This window comes from Lacerta agilis, chromosome 16 (assembly GCF_009819535.1).
Source record: "Lacerta agilis isolate rLacAgi1 chromosome 16, rLacAgi1.pri, whole genome shotgun sequence".
Lineage (NCBI taxonomy): Eukaryota > Metazoa > Chordata > Lepidosauria > Squamata > Lacertidae > Lacerta > Lacerta agilis.
Genome location: NC_046327.1, coordinates 13,406,296 through 13,422,124, shown reverse-complemented (window position 1 = coordinate 13,422,124; position 15,829 = coordinate 13,406,296). Strand labels below are relative to the sequence as shown.

At 42.8% G+C, this 15,829-nt stretch overlaps 1 protein-coding gene across 1 annotated transcript in view; it reads left to right on the top strand.

Moving 5' to 3' along the window:
- The window catches only part of ECPAS (Ecm29 proteasome adaptor and scaffold), a 65,116-nt gene that overhangs the window by 11,142 nt on the left and 38,145 nt on the right, over positions 1 to 15,829 (top strand). The window contains 13 exon segments of the mRNA XM_033172687.1: positions 712 to 883; positions 1,834 to 1,973; positions 3,754 to 3,835; positions 4,888 to 5,007; positions 5,709 to 5,794; positions 6,629 to 6,707; positions 8,419 to 8,468; positions 9,988 to 10,054; positions 10,155 to 10,277; positions 11,161 to 11,264; positions 12,541 to 12,664; positions 13,708 to 13,788; positions 14,684 to 14,903. Coding sequence (XP_033028578.1) covers positions 712 to 883; positions 1,834 to 1,973; positions 3,754 to 3,835; positions 4,888 to 5,007; positions 5,709 to 5,794; positions 6,629 to 6,707; positions 8,419 to 8,468; positions 9,988 to 10,054; positions 10,155 to 10,277; positions 11,161 to 11,264; positions 12,541 to 12,664; positions 13,708 to 13,788; positions 14,684 to 14,903 — 1,448 coding nt within the window.

Below are 15,829 nucleotides of genomic sequence, written 5' to 3'. Positions count from 1 at the left end.
AGGGAGGCACGCCATTTCCAGCACCCCAGTTGCGCAGAGGGGTGAAACGCAAGGAGGGTAGGAGGAGACTTGGGGTGCCAAAGTTATTATGCTGGGGGAGAAGCCGGAAGGGGCCACTCCCGAATTCTGCCAGCGACTGAGACAGGCATGCTTTTTGTAGCTCTGCACTGTAAATAGTTTGCACAATAAAACTGCAAAAGACTGTTTGGGCTCCTGCTCCGTTACTCGTGAAGCACCTTCACACGAACCTTACAATATTGTACTTGTTTCTGAGCTGTTTAATTACTTTGCAGTAGGGTTTTATGGTAGCACCGTAGACACTTGGTATGTGTAAGTCTCTTTTCTTGTTTGCATTTTAATTCATTAGACAAAAAAAGTAGGCTCTCAAGATGTGCTTAAGTGATACTTTCTTCCCAAAGGAACATGGAATAAGTTCCTTGGAGTTTGATGGAGGACAAGACTGCTGGCCTGTTTCCTGCTGTGCTGCAGTGCCACCACTGCAGATGGCCAGAGAGGGGATTGCAGTTCGGTGGTCATGTGACACAAGGAGTTGCTCCGCGGTCTTCTGAAAGTTGCCTACTCTGGCAGAGTTTTTCCATCTGAGCAACTTGTTACTGGCACAGCCTGTGCCCGTTCACTAGCTCACCAGCCCTGACCTGGGAATCCAAATTCCCCGAATAACTTCCTCACCTGTTTTCCTTCTTCATCTAGATACGTGTTGAATGAATCCCAGAGTCGCCAAAGTGTGCCAGCAGGACAGGGCTCTTCTTCATCAAGTGGTTCCGGAGGTTCTGGGATCCCTCAGCCTCCTCCAGGAATGAGCTTTTACGCAGCCAAGCGGGTAATTGGGGACAGTCCATGGACGCCGGAACAGCTGGAACAGGTATAGCAAATGCGTCGCAGTGCAAGGCTGTGTCCGAGACTGCTGCAGATATCGCCAAATGCATGCATGCTAACTTGGGAGCCAGATCCTTGATTGCATTCTCTTTCCCCAAACATGGCTTAGCATTCACTCCTGTGAGATCTAACCATAGGGGGGACATGAATTTGATTCCTGGCTCACTTGTGATCTAGTTACAAAGGTGACAATGTAAAATACAAAAGGTTGTCTCCAATGTTAAGTCTGCCTAGCACAGACGTTTTAAAATGGATGAACACAACTAACTCTCAGGCCCATTAATTTCACTGAGCTTAATTTGGTACAACCCAAAATATTGAAGTGAGCTCCTGCTGCTCACTCCCAGCTCCTGCCAACCTAGCAGTTCGACAGCACGGCAGTGCAAGTAGATAAATAGGTACCGCTGCGGCGGGAAGGTAAACTGCGTTTCCGTGCGCTCTGGTTTCCGTCACGGTGTCCCATTGAGCCAGAAGCGGTTTAGTCATGCAGGCCACATGACTCGGAAAGCTGTCTCTTGACAAACACCGGCTCCCTTGGCATGAAAGTGAGATGAGCGCCGCAACCCCATAGTCGCCTTTGACTGGACTTAACTGTCATGGGATCCTTTACTTTTTTCCCTTTTATCTTTACCTTATTATGAGAGAGAATGTTCAGAAAGCCTTCCTGCTTATCTGGTAGCTGCAAATCTAGCCCAAACCACCTTGCCAGTGCTAATAATAGTAGTTTACTGTCACAAGGGGTATTTTATTGTTTACCCCATTAACATTCTCATAGCATAGCCTATGATAAACTTACCAACCATCCTTAGCTGGCTCTACCATGCTGCAGTTAAACACACAAAAGAATCTCAGTCCTCGTTATTGCAATTTGAAGACCACGTTCCTGATCAGACTAATTGATTCCACTCCTTTCCCTCCCTTTGCATTGTCGGGCAGTGTAAACTGGGCATTGTGAAGTTCATCGAAGCAGAGCAGGTGCCTGAACTTGAAGCTATCATACACCTGGTCATCGCCTCCAGTGACACAAGGCACAGTGTAGCCACTGCAGCAGACCTTGAACTCAAAAGCAAGCAAAGGTAACGGCTTGAAATTTTTCTTTTAAAAATAGAAAGCGAAGCTTAAATTATTAGGCATCCTCCTTTTCACCGGTTGCAAAATTGTGCTTATTACCATGGCATTCATCGACAAATGGCATTTACTAAGTTTTTGATGCTGTCGTATTGTAGGACCCCCCCCCCCCAGTTTTTTTTAGCTGGGTAGTTTTAAACTTTCTGAAGAGAATAAGGCTAGACAGATTACCAGGTGCATGGGTGTGAGCGTTTCTTCTTTATACTGTTACTTGTTAAACTTGCATCATTTCCACTTAAGGCTGCTCAAGGCAGCTAACAGCAGCAATAAAGTAAAATCAAATGTACTGTTGAAAACAAGACATGTGAGACATCAATAAAAAAGGAGCCAGTTGCCACACATTTACATGTCAGCTTGAAAGCCAAAGGCCTGTCTAAAAATAATAAAATGGCTTTGCCTACGTCCCTAAGGGCTCCTTTAGAACTCATTTGACGTAGGAAAGAGAGCTCACAGCAATTTCAGACCGAAGAAGTGTGATATTTAAGTCTGCTTCTGGAAGGAATGGAGGAAGGAGGAATGGGAGCAATTAAAAGTAAATGCCAAGCTATTGCTAAGTATGTAAATACATATTTAAATCAATTTATACACATTTGCAATGACAAACCTAGACAGCATCTTAAAAAGCAGAGACATCTCCTTGCCGACAAAGGTCCGTATAGTTAAAGCTATGGTTTTCCCAGTAATAATGTATGGAAGTGAGAGCTGGACCATAAAGAAGGCTGATTGCCGAAGAATTGATGTCATGAAGTTCACATCACTGCAGGTTTTCCTTACCATTCCTGAGAATGAATTATTATCAAGCATTGGATTGGCTGCCTACAGCGGGGATGGGAACCAAATGTTGTTGGAAGCCAAATCCCATCAATCCCAACAAGCATACTCAGTGATCAGCAGAGTCGTATATTGGTATATATATTGACAAACCTAGACAGCATCTTAAAAAGCAGAGACATCACCTTGCCGACAAAGGTCTGTATAGTTAAAGCTATGGTTTTCGCAGTAGTAATGTATGGAAGTGAGAGCTGGACCATAAAGAAGGCTGATTGCCGAATAATTGATGCTTTTGAATTATGGTGCTGGAGGAGACTCTTGAGAGTCCCATGGACTACAAGAAGATCAAACCTATCCATTCTTAAGGAAATCAACCCTAAGTGCTCACTGGAAGGACAGATCCTGAAGTTGAGGCTCCAATATTTTGGCCACCTCATGAGAAGAGAAGACTCCCTCGAAAAGACCCTGATGTTGGGAAAGGTGGAGGGCACAAGGAGAAGGGGACGGCAGAGGATGAGATAGTTGGACAGTGTTCTTGAAGCTACCAACATGAATTTGACCAAACTGTGGGAGGCAGTGGAAGACAGGAGTGCCTGGCATGCTCTGGTCCATGGGGTCATGAAGAGTTGGACACGACTAAACAACAACAACAACAATACACATTTGAAACACAAGCCTAAAGTCTCATTGTGTATGTGAAACTCACTGAATATTTTTAAGGACCTTGGCTATATTTAGATATATTTTGCTGCTGCTTTCCTGGTGGGGACTAGAGATGTGGTGGCAGGGGTGGTGGCAGTGGAAAGGAGAAAAATAAGTTACTCAGTTACTGAAAACGTATAGCGCAAAAGAGAAAGGGATGCTGTGCTGGCAGCTAATGAGCTTCGCTTATAGTTGTGTAATCATCATTAATCCTATGACCTTACCAAATGTTTATCCTTTTTAAACATTCCTTAGTTTGATTGACTGGAACAATCCAGCCATCATCAACAGGATGTATAAAGTGTACCTTGGGGACATACCACTAAAAACCAAGGAGGTAAGACTTGCTTTCCTAGCTCCACGTTCCTTTTTTGATTCCTATGAACTAGGCATTTCCCATCTAGATACAAAAAGTAAGCCATTAAAGACATTGCTGTTCCATATTAAGGACGTCACGCCTTTAAATGGAGGTTTTGCAAATGTGCAACGAACCAGATGCAAAAAAAAGCGCCACGTAAGCCGCATCCGTTGCCGTAAGAAGAAAGTTAATCCTTTAAAAAAGAAGAAGAAGATAAGAATTTGTCACGTCCCCATGAGTATTAAGGAAAGGTCAGAACTCATGAGATCATTTTGCAGTTTAAAAGGATTTGATACACAGTACACAAGAAATAGAAATTACGTCTTCACACAAGGCACAATTGATTTTATGGGATTCGGGGCCGCTATTAATTTAAATGGCTTTGGAAGAGAATTTGACAAATTAATAAGTAGCGGCAGCTGTTGGCCATAATGGAAGTGCCAAGTTCAGAGTGACTGGGGAAGGGCTGTTACTTGCACATACTTCTTGTGCACTTCTCTGTGCCTAAGTCATGGCCGTGGGTGTGTTCACAAGATTAATAGGTAAAGTGGTACCTCTGGTTACGTACTTAATTCATTCTGGAGGCCCATTCTTAACCTGAAACTGTTCTTAACCTGAAGCACCACATTAGCTAATGGGGCCTCCCGCCGCCAGAGCATGATTTCTGTCCTTATCCTGAAGCAAAGTTCTTAACCTGAAGCGTTATTTCTGGGTTAGTGGAGTATGTAGCCTGAAGCGTATGTAACCTGTAAATGAGTGGAATTTTTCACACCAGCCTCTAGTATTGAGATTTACCTGTAAATGAGTGGAATTTTTCACACCAGCCTCTAGTATTGAGATTTACAATGGCTTAAAATTATTGTAAATAGAAATGCATGGAAATGTTTTGCTGCCTCGCTAAGCATGCTTACTACGAATGAAGTCCTACAGTGGGAATTACTTTTGAGTAAACATGCTTAGGATTGCCTTGCTGATCGTTATCTTCATGTCTTTCCTGAAGTCACCCGTAACCCCATATTTGTTCATAACAGGGAGCTGTTCTGAAACCAGAATTAAAACGTGATCCAGTCAGCACACGGGTAAAATTAAAGATAGTCCCTCATCTTTTGCGCTCCAGGCAAGCTGCAGAAACGTTTCCTGCAAATATTCAGGTAATGTCTTTACCTCATAATTCTCAGGCCTCTTTGAATCCAGGCCTTAACACTCTGGCTTTAACTGTCGCCTTATGTCATGGGCGGTGGCAGTTACCGGATCGTTTTGTTTTGTTTTTATTTTATTTATTAATGCATTTACATTCCACCTTTCCTCCGAGGAGCTCAAGGCAGCATGCATGATTCTTCCCCTCCCCATTTCATCCACGCAACAGCCATGTGAGGGAAGGTTAGCCTGGGAGACACTGAGTCAGCTTTGAGGCTGAGTGGGGATTTGAACCCTGGTCTCCCAGGTCCTAGTCCAGCTCTCAAACAACTACACCACATTAGCTGATGGAGAGCGATACTTGGATTAATGCTGTACAATAAAGCTTTTTGGGTTCTGGATCTGAGAGCACTTCTATGCTAAACCTGACTGGGTGCAGTAAAGCATAGCATACAGGATACCTTTCTTAAGAGCAATTTATCTTAGACACTGTTTTTCATGAGCTACTACTGTTTTTTTTAATAAATAAAAAATAATTTGATGGAATATGAAACTTCAGTGAGACGCAGAAAACTTTGAGAGGATTTTTTTTTTAATGTCGCTCCATTAACATTCAGTTCCTGATTATGCCTCCTTTCATAAATAGGACAGATACGTTCAGAAAATAACTGGAAATAATATCGACTGTTTCTAATGAGCTATTTTGTTCTGTTAGGTGGTCTACGATGGACTTTTTGGTGCAAATACCAATGCAAAACTGAGAACCTTGTCTCTTCAATTTGTGCATCATATTTGTGTAATGTAAGTACTTTAATATTGGTCATGCCATCATATGCAGAAACATAGTAATGGGAAATGGAATATAGAGATAAGCCTGAAGATTTATGTTTCTGAGGGTTTTGTCCTCTTGAGCCACAATACGGCACTATGCCACCAGGAGAGATTTATTACTAGTATTTTAATACTATGTTTTATTTCATACGCTGCACTTTTAGTCCTGACAAATAAGAAAAATAAAAGAGAGTATATTTCTTGGATTAAAACTATGTTAAGATGGAGGGTAAAGTTTAGTTAGATACAACCTGAAAACCAAAACACAGCACAGCAATGTAGAATATTAAAATAACAAAAACACATGAAATTGGCAGGATACCTAAAAACTGCCACATTAGCACAGTGTTATCACCTAAATGCTTCCTTGGAGAGTTCGGTTTTCACTGGCTACCGAAAAGTGAGTAGTGACGGGGGCCAGTCAAGCCTTCATTTGGGAGGGCATGGCACAAGATCTTGTTCTATATCAGGGATGTCCAACACGTTGATCGTGATTTAGGGGTCGATCCCTGGGAGGTTTAGGTAGATAGCTTTCGATCACTGGCTCCTCCATCCGGCCCCGCCCCCTAGAAGCTCAACAACTTTGACCTGACCCCCCCCAAAAGGGAAGTTATTCCTAAAAATTTTTTGACCTGAACCCCAAAAGAAGGGGGTAGATCACTGCCAGTTTTTAATTGTGTGAGTAGATCACAGTCTCTTGGAAGTTGGCCGTCCCTGTTCTATATCAAGGAAAACCTTTGGCTATAAGAATGTCTTATTTAAAAATACATCAAAACCTTTATTCTTCCATGTGTTGCATTTCAGTTGCCCGGATGGTAAGATAAAACCACTAGGCCCGATGCTCCTGAATGGATTGACAAAACTGATTAATGAGTATAAAGAGGTGAGTTTTATTAAAGAGGGACTTCAGTTGTGGAATCTGTCAACATGCACGTCTTTTTTTGTATCTGGGGAGTCACTTCATATTTGCTCCAAGAGGTCTGTAGTTAGAACCAAGAAAGAGAACGAGGGGAACCAGCAGTGCAACATTACAGTGTGTTTTCCCTAATAAGAATGTTCCTGTTTGGGGTTCCAGCCATGCATTCTCTCAAAACAGGGCATTTGGTCCCCTTCCCCATTTCTGGGGGTTTTTTTTGGGAGGGGGAATTCATCTTTCTATGGCTATTGAGCATACTCTGTCCTCATTGGGCTATTGATTTTTAATTGTTTCTTTCCATTTTGCCTCCATTTCTTTTGGCTGCCACCACCTGAGTTTCCTAGTGAAAGTAGGTTTGGGGTTCTGTCCTGGATTTTACAAATGCACTGACAAGGGCGTCTTTGTCTGCATTCCTGGGCGCACTCAAGTTTCACTAAAAAAATAAACATGGTTTACAATAATGAAAACAGCCCATTTTTAATACCTGCAGCCACAATTCCACAGGGTGTGTTCAGCTCTGGTGGCATGACCCTCCTCGTCTGCATGAGGGACAGATTGCGTAACTCCAGCAAACCCAAGGCGTACTTAGAAGTCATTTCCTGTCCAGGAGGTTTTGGCAGCTGGGCAGAGCAGATGCAGAATATCTAAGCCACCCATATGCAGCCTGTGTTGCATCCCTGGGTGTGTGCAAGTACTTTGCCCAATCTTCTCATGCACGGTTAGGGAATAATAGGATAAACTACCTGCCCTGTTTCATGGGTATGGTGCTCCCATCTCTGAGACCGCAAGAGATCCACATGTGAGTGTAGTAGTAAGGTAAAGGTAAAGGGACCCCTGACCATTAGGTTCAGTCGCGGACGACTCTGGGTTTGCAGCGCTCATCTCGCTTTACTGGCTGAGGGAGCCGGTGTACAGCTTCCGCATCATGTGGCCAGCATGACTAAGCCGCTTCTGGCGAACCAGAGCAGCGCACGAAAATGCCGTTTACCCTCCCGCCGGAGTGGTACCTATTTATCTACTTGCACTGCATGCTTTCGGACTGCTAGGTTGGCAGGAGCAGGGACCGAGCAACAGGAGCTCACCCGGTCGCAGGGATTCAAACCACTGACCTTCTGATCAGCAAGCCCTAGGCTCTGTGGTTTAACCCATAGTGCCACCCGCATCCATTAGTAGTAGTAGTAATAATAATGATAATAAAGCAATAAAACATCAAACATTAAAAACTTCCCTAAACAGGGCTGCCTTGGATCATTTGAATAGTGTTTCTTCTATCATATGTAGGTCCAAATTATACAAGCGATTTCTGGATTGTATCTGGGATTGCACTGCCCAAACCTACGTGCTGTTTCATGCTCTTGTCATGGTGCCTTATTGTATCTGAATTTTCCACTTGCCAAGGTTCCTTTTTCCTTCTTGAAGAATAAAACTAAAGGAACTAGAAGTAGTTTCATTGCCATATGTTGTGATTTTTCATCTCTGCGTGAAGAACACATTCCCATCTGTTCCTTCACTCAAAACGGCTTGCTTTAGATGTGTCTCTGAAACGTTTCTTAGTAGACAAAAAGTGGGAAGGATGATGTAAAATACAAGTGTATTGGGGATAAATGGCAATGAAAACCTGATTGTATATTGTTTCTCTCACTTTTATGCTGACTGGCTTTTTTTTTTATAATTCAAGGACCCCAAATTGTTGTCAATGGCCTATTCAGCTGTTGGAAAACTTTCCAGGTAACAGAAATGCACTGAAACATGTAAGATGTTGGTTGATATTTGCATAGAGATTCGTTGCGCTGACAGTGGGCAAGCGAGTTAATTTAACACATCACATGGCAATTCGTAATGGTGTGTAGAACGTGGAATGGATAATGATCTTCTAACTGCTCTGCAGCTGTTCTGTTAAATTGGTGTGGAGGGTGGTTATTGAATGCTTGGAAGAATCCACTTTCTTTGAAAAGGGCATTGTTGAAAAATTATCTGTTCTTGGCCTAGTTTAGAACTATGTTGGGTAGGTAGTCTTGGAACAAAGCCTGTGATGGCATGCTTAATAAGTTCTGTGTATAGAAATTAACCTTCAAAAGCCCTATCAAAATTTCCCCTATCTAAAAAGGGGAAAGATTTGTACGATCTGAAGAGATGCCAATGGTTACTAATGAAAAACATCTCCAAAAAAAATAACTTTGACATAATCTGGTCTCCCCCTTTCTCTTTTATTGAAGAACAGGATATTTTAATGCCACCGTTACCACAGAGGTGTCTGTGGAGGGGATATATTGGTTGAAAATTTATTGTAACTTTTGAATAAATGTTTTTTGAATTAAAAATAAGTAAATCCTATTTCTGTAACTTCTTGATTTTTTAAAATGATCTCTGGTGGTTGTAAGATAAAATAAACTTTTACCAGTAGAGGCAGGCAATTTAGATCTAGCCTCTGATTATTGATAAAAGTAATTACCTGCCCTGCATAGCAGCTAGTGTTGCCTAGTGGCTAAGACACTTAGGTATGAAGCAAGGCATTTTTGGTTGAAATCTTACCTCTGACATGCGTTATGCCAGTAAGTGCCCTAGGGTGCAATTGCAAACACAATTACTAGGGAATAAGTTATATTGAACACAGTGTGACTTGCTTTTTCAGTACGTGTGCATAAGATGCACCTTGTCAGGCTCCCATTTGCCATAAAGGTGATGGTAAAGGGACCCCTGACCATTAGGCCCAGTCGCGGACGACTGGGGTTGCGGCGCTCATCTTGCTTTACTGGCCGAGGTAGCTGGAGTACAGCTTCCAGGTCATGTGGTCAGCATGACTAAGCTGCTTCTGGCGAACCAGAGCAGCGCACAGAAATGCCGTTTACCTTCCCGCCGGAGCAGTACCTATTTATCTGCTTGCACTTTGACGTGCTTTCGAACTGCTAGGTTGGGAGGAGCACGGACTGAATAACAGGAGCTCACCCCATCACGGGGATTCGAACCGCTGACCTTCAGATCGGCAAGCCCTAGGCTCTGTGGTTTAACCCACAGCGCCACCCGCGTCCCTCCCATTTGCCATACAGGGCAGTAATACTGGGCTACCTTACAGATCATTCATAAGAATTTCTGAGAATAATTGCATGTGAAGTGGTTTGAACCTTCTAAAGCAGTACACAGATATCAGGCAACATATCACTATTTTATAGAGATGTTAACTGCAAGGGTATATATTTCGCTTCAGTCTCAAAAACTGATCTTTTAAAATGCTGACATTGTATTTCAGCCGAATACCTCAGCTGTTCACCAAGGACCTGGCACTAGTCCAACAGTTTTTTGAAGCTCTTTCTAAGGTTAGTAATTCCTTTAATAGCATGCATGCACGGACATAGGTCGTCTAGAAAATGCTGCTTGTTTGTAAGGCTGGGTACTAAAGGATGTATCTCATTTCAGGAAGATCCCGACACGAGGCTTGCTATTCAAGAGGCCTTGTCCATGATGGTTGGGGCCTACACAAATCTAGAAGGAGCCCCACGTACTCTTATGGAGGCCCTTGTGGCCTCAAACCTAATTAAGGTATGTCAACAAAGGGGTAGAGGTGTAATATGATATAATATGACTGAACCTCAAGACTCGAAAGTAGTGTGTTTAGAAATATCCAATGTTTCTGTTGTGAGAGATTATTCAAATCCCGTTCCGTAGCAGCTGAAGACTGCAGAGAGTAGTCACAAAGTTTGCCTGTTAAAGATCCTGTTTACCTTTACTTCTAGCTGGACCTTAAAAATATTGATTCACTGTCACTTCAAAATTGAACACAACGATAAGCAATTACAGTAGAAATTTAGAATTTATTTATTTTTAAACCCATAGAACCTTCTTGTACAAGCTGAATTATTTAGATACGACTATGAGAAAAAAGATTCAGTATGGTTGTAGTTCTGCAAGAAGAGAGTTCATGTATTGCAAATAATCGGATAGAAAATATGAACATTTGCGCATGATCAAAATGGTGTCTGTCTCTTTATTCCATGCACCTGATGTTGTACTGTGCTACACTTTTTAATACCAACACCTTTGGTGTGATATCTTGCTTTCTCACCTCTATAAACATTTTACTGGGCAAAAGGGGGAAAGGTGGTAAAGAAATGGCAGCTTGTGACATTTTTAAATATCTGGAGTGCCTCTGCTCCACTATTCCCCCCCCCAACCTTGTAGCAGCCTTTCTACTTTGTGTTTATTTCATATAAACACCTGCATTTTTAAACAACTTGGATGTGATTTGTGCAGTTCTCCTAGAGGTGCAGCGATAAAACTGCTAGCACATTTGCAAAGCTAAGCAGGGTGAAGTATGGTTTCAAATTAGATGGGGGAGAACCTCGTGTTGAGATTCCTGCATTGAAGGGGGTTGGACTAGATGACCCTCGGGATCCCTTCCAATTCTATGATTTCTTCTTTTCAGCCTCAAGTCCAAGTACGTCAGGTGGCTGTAAAGTTTGCCAGCACGGTGTTCCCTTCAGATCACATTCCTTCAAGATACTTGCTTCTTTTAGCTGCAGGAGACCCGTAAGTTTAATGTTACACTGTAGGTCGGATCTGTAAGGAGAGATTTACTGTTATAATGAGTGGTACACTTAAAGGGCGTAATTGTCTTCTGTGGCTGGCATGCAGTAGGCATCCAGAAAACAGTGGGTTAATTTTCCCCATCCTTCTAGGACGGGCATGATCACATGACAAAGGTTTGTATAGATTGGCCAGCTGGTGTGTCTTCAACCAACTTCCTTCCCTGACTCACCTTGGAACAGAGAAATTGCTTTATCTCAGAAGAATCTCAGTTTTCTACTTCCTGCATTTCAGCATTTTTCTATAATCTTATTCCTACTTACCCTCAACTACTAGTCTCTTATTGTTCTTTCTTTTTTCAAAGAAAGTCTGTTTCTTTCAAAGATTTAGTTAAAACAGAAAGAGGAGCCGGCCTTCAGGGTAAAAAGGCTACTGTAGTGGCACAAAAATTCTACATGTTTCCGGATCTCTTCGAAGTTTCACTGGCTGACACTCTGATAGTGGCTGCTATAATCTGTGCAGCAGCGGTCTTTTAGGACTGATACACTCCTCCTTTAAAGATACGGTGCCATTACCAGCCTACCATTTGGTCCTAGAACTTTTACCAAGAGCATCTCTGCTTAAAGGGGATTCTACCGGTCTCTTCTCCAGACTTCTTCTTCTTCCCTTTTATTTCCCACCTTCTCTGTCTTTTGCTAGGACACGGTTCAGAATTGGAATGTAGGCATAAGAGGCTGGTCAGTCTGTACAAATATTTGTCATTTCATCCTGAAGGCAAAGGCAAGAAGCGAGGTTGGCAGCCAATGACAGTTTTATTGTAGCTGCACATTGTGGCTTGATGGTATGAGGGGGTTAACCCGAAGGCTTGCAATTGGTATGGTTTTAGAGAATTGGTCTTGCATTGCCCTGCTGAATTAGGACATGCTCTAGTTCCAATAACACAATGCAGGGTGAAACAGATTATAAATATAAAAAACCATTAAACATACCTTTGTAAGCAAACCTTTTCAAATACTGTTCAGTGTATAAAAACCACCGGTAATAAAAGCTAGTCTAAAAGGAAACAGTCGTCTTGATAAATTCATCTCCGTTTAAGTGCATTTGAAACAGATTGGTCGTCTAAAGCCTTTTTGAAGTGAGAACTGACAGGGCAGTCCACGCTTTCTTTGGTGGGAACATTTCTCAGATTTGTGGCCATCACTGAAAAGGCTCTGCATCACTCTTTCTATGTGTGTGTATGTGTGCACAAACTGGCTCTCCCCCCTTAATTTTTTGAAAGACGGGAAGAAGTACACGGAGAGGCACAACGTGCTCTGAGAACGTTTCCTGGCAAAAATGAAAAGGAGAGCGGTGGCAAACAGATGCCTTCCTTCCCAGAAATGGTCCAGTATATTCAAGAGAAGGTACAGAATTTCAGCTTAACTCCTGTTGACTAGTAAAGTTTGTACAGAATCTAGTCATAATAATGCAACATACACAGCCGACACACAAAAAAAAGAGAATGGTGTGAAGACTGGTGCTTAAGCTTAACAAGTCTGGTGCCATAAGCTGTCTCGATGGGTGAACACCTGGCAAGCCTTTCTGAAGAGGGGGTGATAAATAAACACTAAAAGGTAAAGGGGCCCCTGACCATCAGGTCCAGTCGTGTCCGACTCTGGGGTTGCGGCGCTCATCTCGCTCTATAGGCCGAGGGAGCTGGCGTTTGTCTGCAGACAGCTTCCGGGTCATGTGGCCAGCATGACAAAGCTGCTTCTGGCGAACCAGAGCAGCACACGGAAACGCCGTTTACCTTCCCGCCGGAGCGGTCCCTATTTATCTACTTGCACTTTGATGTGCTTTCGAAATGCTAGGTTGGCAGGAGCTGGGACCGAGCAACGGGAGCTCACCCTGTTGCGGGGATTCGAACCGCCGACCTTCTGATCAGCAAGCCCTAGGCTCTGTGGTTTAACCCACAGCGCCACCTGGGTCCCTAAATAAACGCTAGCCCAGTAAATATTAGGCAGAACCTTGAGAAATACCAATGAAAGACAGCTGTTTCTCTTTCTTATTGCTTTCTGGACAAGCTACTTCGAGATAATTGGGTTTCTCTGCTACCTTTTGGATACCAGCTCTGTTCTGATCCTATACTTTTCTAAAAAGAACAATTTGCATTGGTTCTAGGGTTAGTGTCATCTGGATTGTTTTATCGCTTTCCTACCTTAGATACATGCATACATGGCACCTGGGGAAATCCTGCTTTGGGTGTCTTCTCTGTATGTGATTAGGCTAGAATCCACTTCGTTACAAACTAGTCAAGTATATGCTTCCGGTTTGCATCCATCCAAGTCTCGAGTGTTTTTGGACGATACATTTTAATTGTGCTAGAATTCAGTTGTTGTGGTTGTTGAGCACAAGCTGCTTGGACATCTGTTAGATATTTTGTGTCCCCCCCCCCCCCCCGCTTTAGGCTTCTCACAGAATGAAAACACCTGCTAAATATATGACAGGGACTACAGTCATGCCTTTCAACCCAGCTGCTTTTGGAGAGGTACGTGTATCACTTTCAGCTCTGGGGAAATCATACCTTCTGGGCAACAAAGCCCTTCGCCATAACAAAATTTTGTGTCCATTCCGATAGCCCTCCCACATGAACCTGCCTGAAATTTAAGATTTGCGTTGATGTTCTCTGGCTTCTCACATTGGATAGTTAGGTGGGCGATGGCATTCCATTTGTGAAGCTCTGTTGCCCAACAGGTGAGGGAGGCACAAGTTTTATCCTTCAGAAGACAAGCTGTGTGGTTGTGTAGAGTTCTGACACGAACATTGCCCTGGGCATGATGCAGCCTAAGCTAAGCAAATTGATTCAGCTGAATAGTTAAGCTATTTTTAACACATTCCCATAGAAACAAAGAGGACAACACTCCTCTGGAATCATACTTAGACTAACATTTGAGCTGCAGGCTGCTTAACCAATTTTGCAGGAGTTCGCACCAAGGCACTATACAAAATGTTATTTTTCACAGTTGCAGTTCCTGCTGAAATGCACATATTGACTTTGTTTATTTGTTTCTTTAAAAAAGAAAGAAAGAAACGCCTGAATTTGAGTTTTGGAATAGCGTAGTAACCAGGAGACTTAATTACAATTGGGAAGTCACCATTTGAATCTCAGCTCAGGCTTTGAACTCAGTGAGTGGCCTCTCACAAGCCGCGCTCCCAGCCTCAGACTCCATGTGCAACTCTGAGATAATTATACTGACCTACCTTACAAAGCTGAGGCAATATATTTGGGGTGCTTTGAACTTTCTGAAGCTCTGCTAGTTAGTGTTACTAAATTGGGAATTATGGTGCAGGGAATGAAGCCTTCTGACCGATAGTGATTGTTGTTCCCTATGCCTAGTGGCCTGTTTCCCTAACCTTTTATCTTGTTTTCTTCCGCTGCTTAGATCGTCCTGTACCTCCGAATGTGTCTCGCTCACAGTTCCGGTGTGGTGCCCACCTCTCAGAGCTTAGCCGAAATGCAGGATCATGCTCCAGCTATTGGCCGTTACATTAGAAACCTCCTCTCTGGACACGTCATAACATCCTCTTCCTCAAAGGGTGGTGAAAGCAACCCTGTGCAGATCTATATAAGCCTTCTTCAGCAACTGCTCTCTGGTGTTGGAGGTGAGAAACAGCGATACGCAGGCAGCTGAAAGAAAAGGCTGCTCTTCTTATCTTTTCCTTTCTGATTTAATTTATTAAAGGTTTAAACAAAGACGAGTACAAAATGTCAGTACAGAATAAGAAGAAGGAACCCCCCCCCCAACTTCCCTTTTAAGCTAATAATACAAGGTCCACATTTTGTAGTACAGTATTGCAGTATAAATGCAGGAAGGAAGAATAAAATTAGTAATATAAAAAAAATTATCTAAACTGCGGTAATATATATTACAATGCTGTTCCAGATTGGGGCTTCAAGAGAACACTTAATTATACCAAATTTATATAGATAATACAACTATCCGTTAATAATTATGATTATGATAATTAATAATATATTATTATTTATACCCTGCCCATCTGGCTGGGTTTCCCCAACCACTCTGGGCGGATCCCAACAGAATATTAAAAACACAATAAAACATCAAACATGAAAAGCTTCCCTAAACAGAGCTACCTTCAGGTGTCTTCTAAAAGTCAGATAGTTGTTTATTTCCTTGACATCTGATGGGATGGCGTTCCACAAGGCAGGTGCCACTACCGAGAAGGCCTTGCTCCTTGGTAACCTCACTTCTCGCAGTGAGGGACCTGCCAGAAGGCCCTCGGAGCTGGACCTCAGGACATTTTGTTTACGAAGTCTGAACCCCCCTGCCATTGTCCCCCTCCTATATAAATCTGTGTTGTTACCAAATTCATTAAAAAATCTTAATGAATGAGCACTGAAAAGGTCAGTGCAGTGATTGCTTTCCGTCACTAGGTCAGCAGCGAATAAATTTACTTCCTGAAAACATAAGAATTGTTTTGATCCACCAGGAGGACAATGCTCATGTGCTCTGGCATTCTGTTTCCATTGCCAGCCTGCGGTACTCATGAGCAGGGCATGAGAGCGG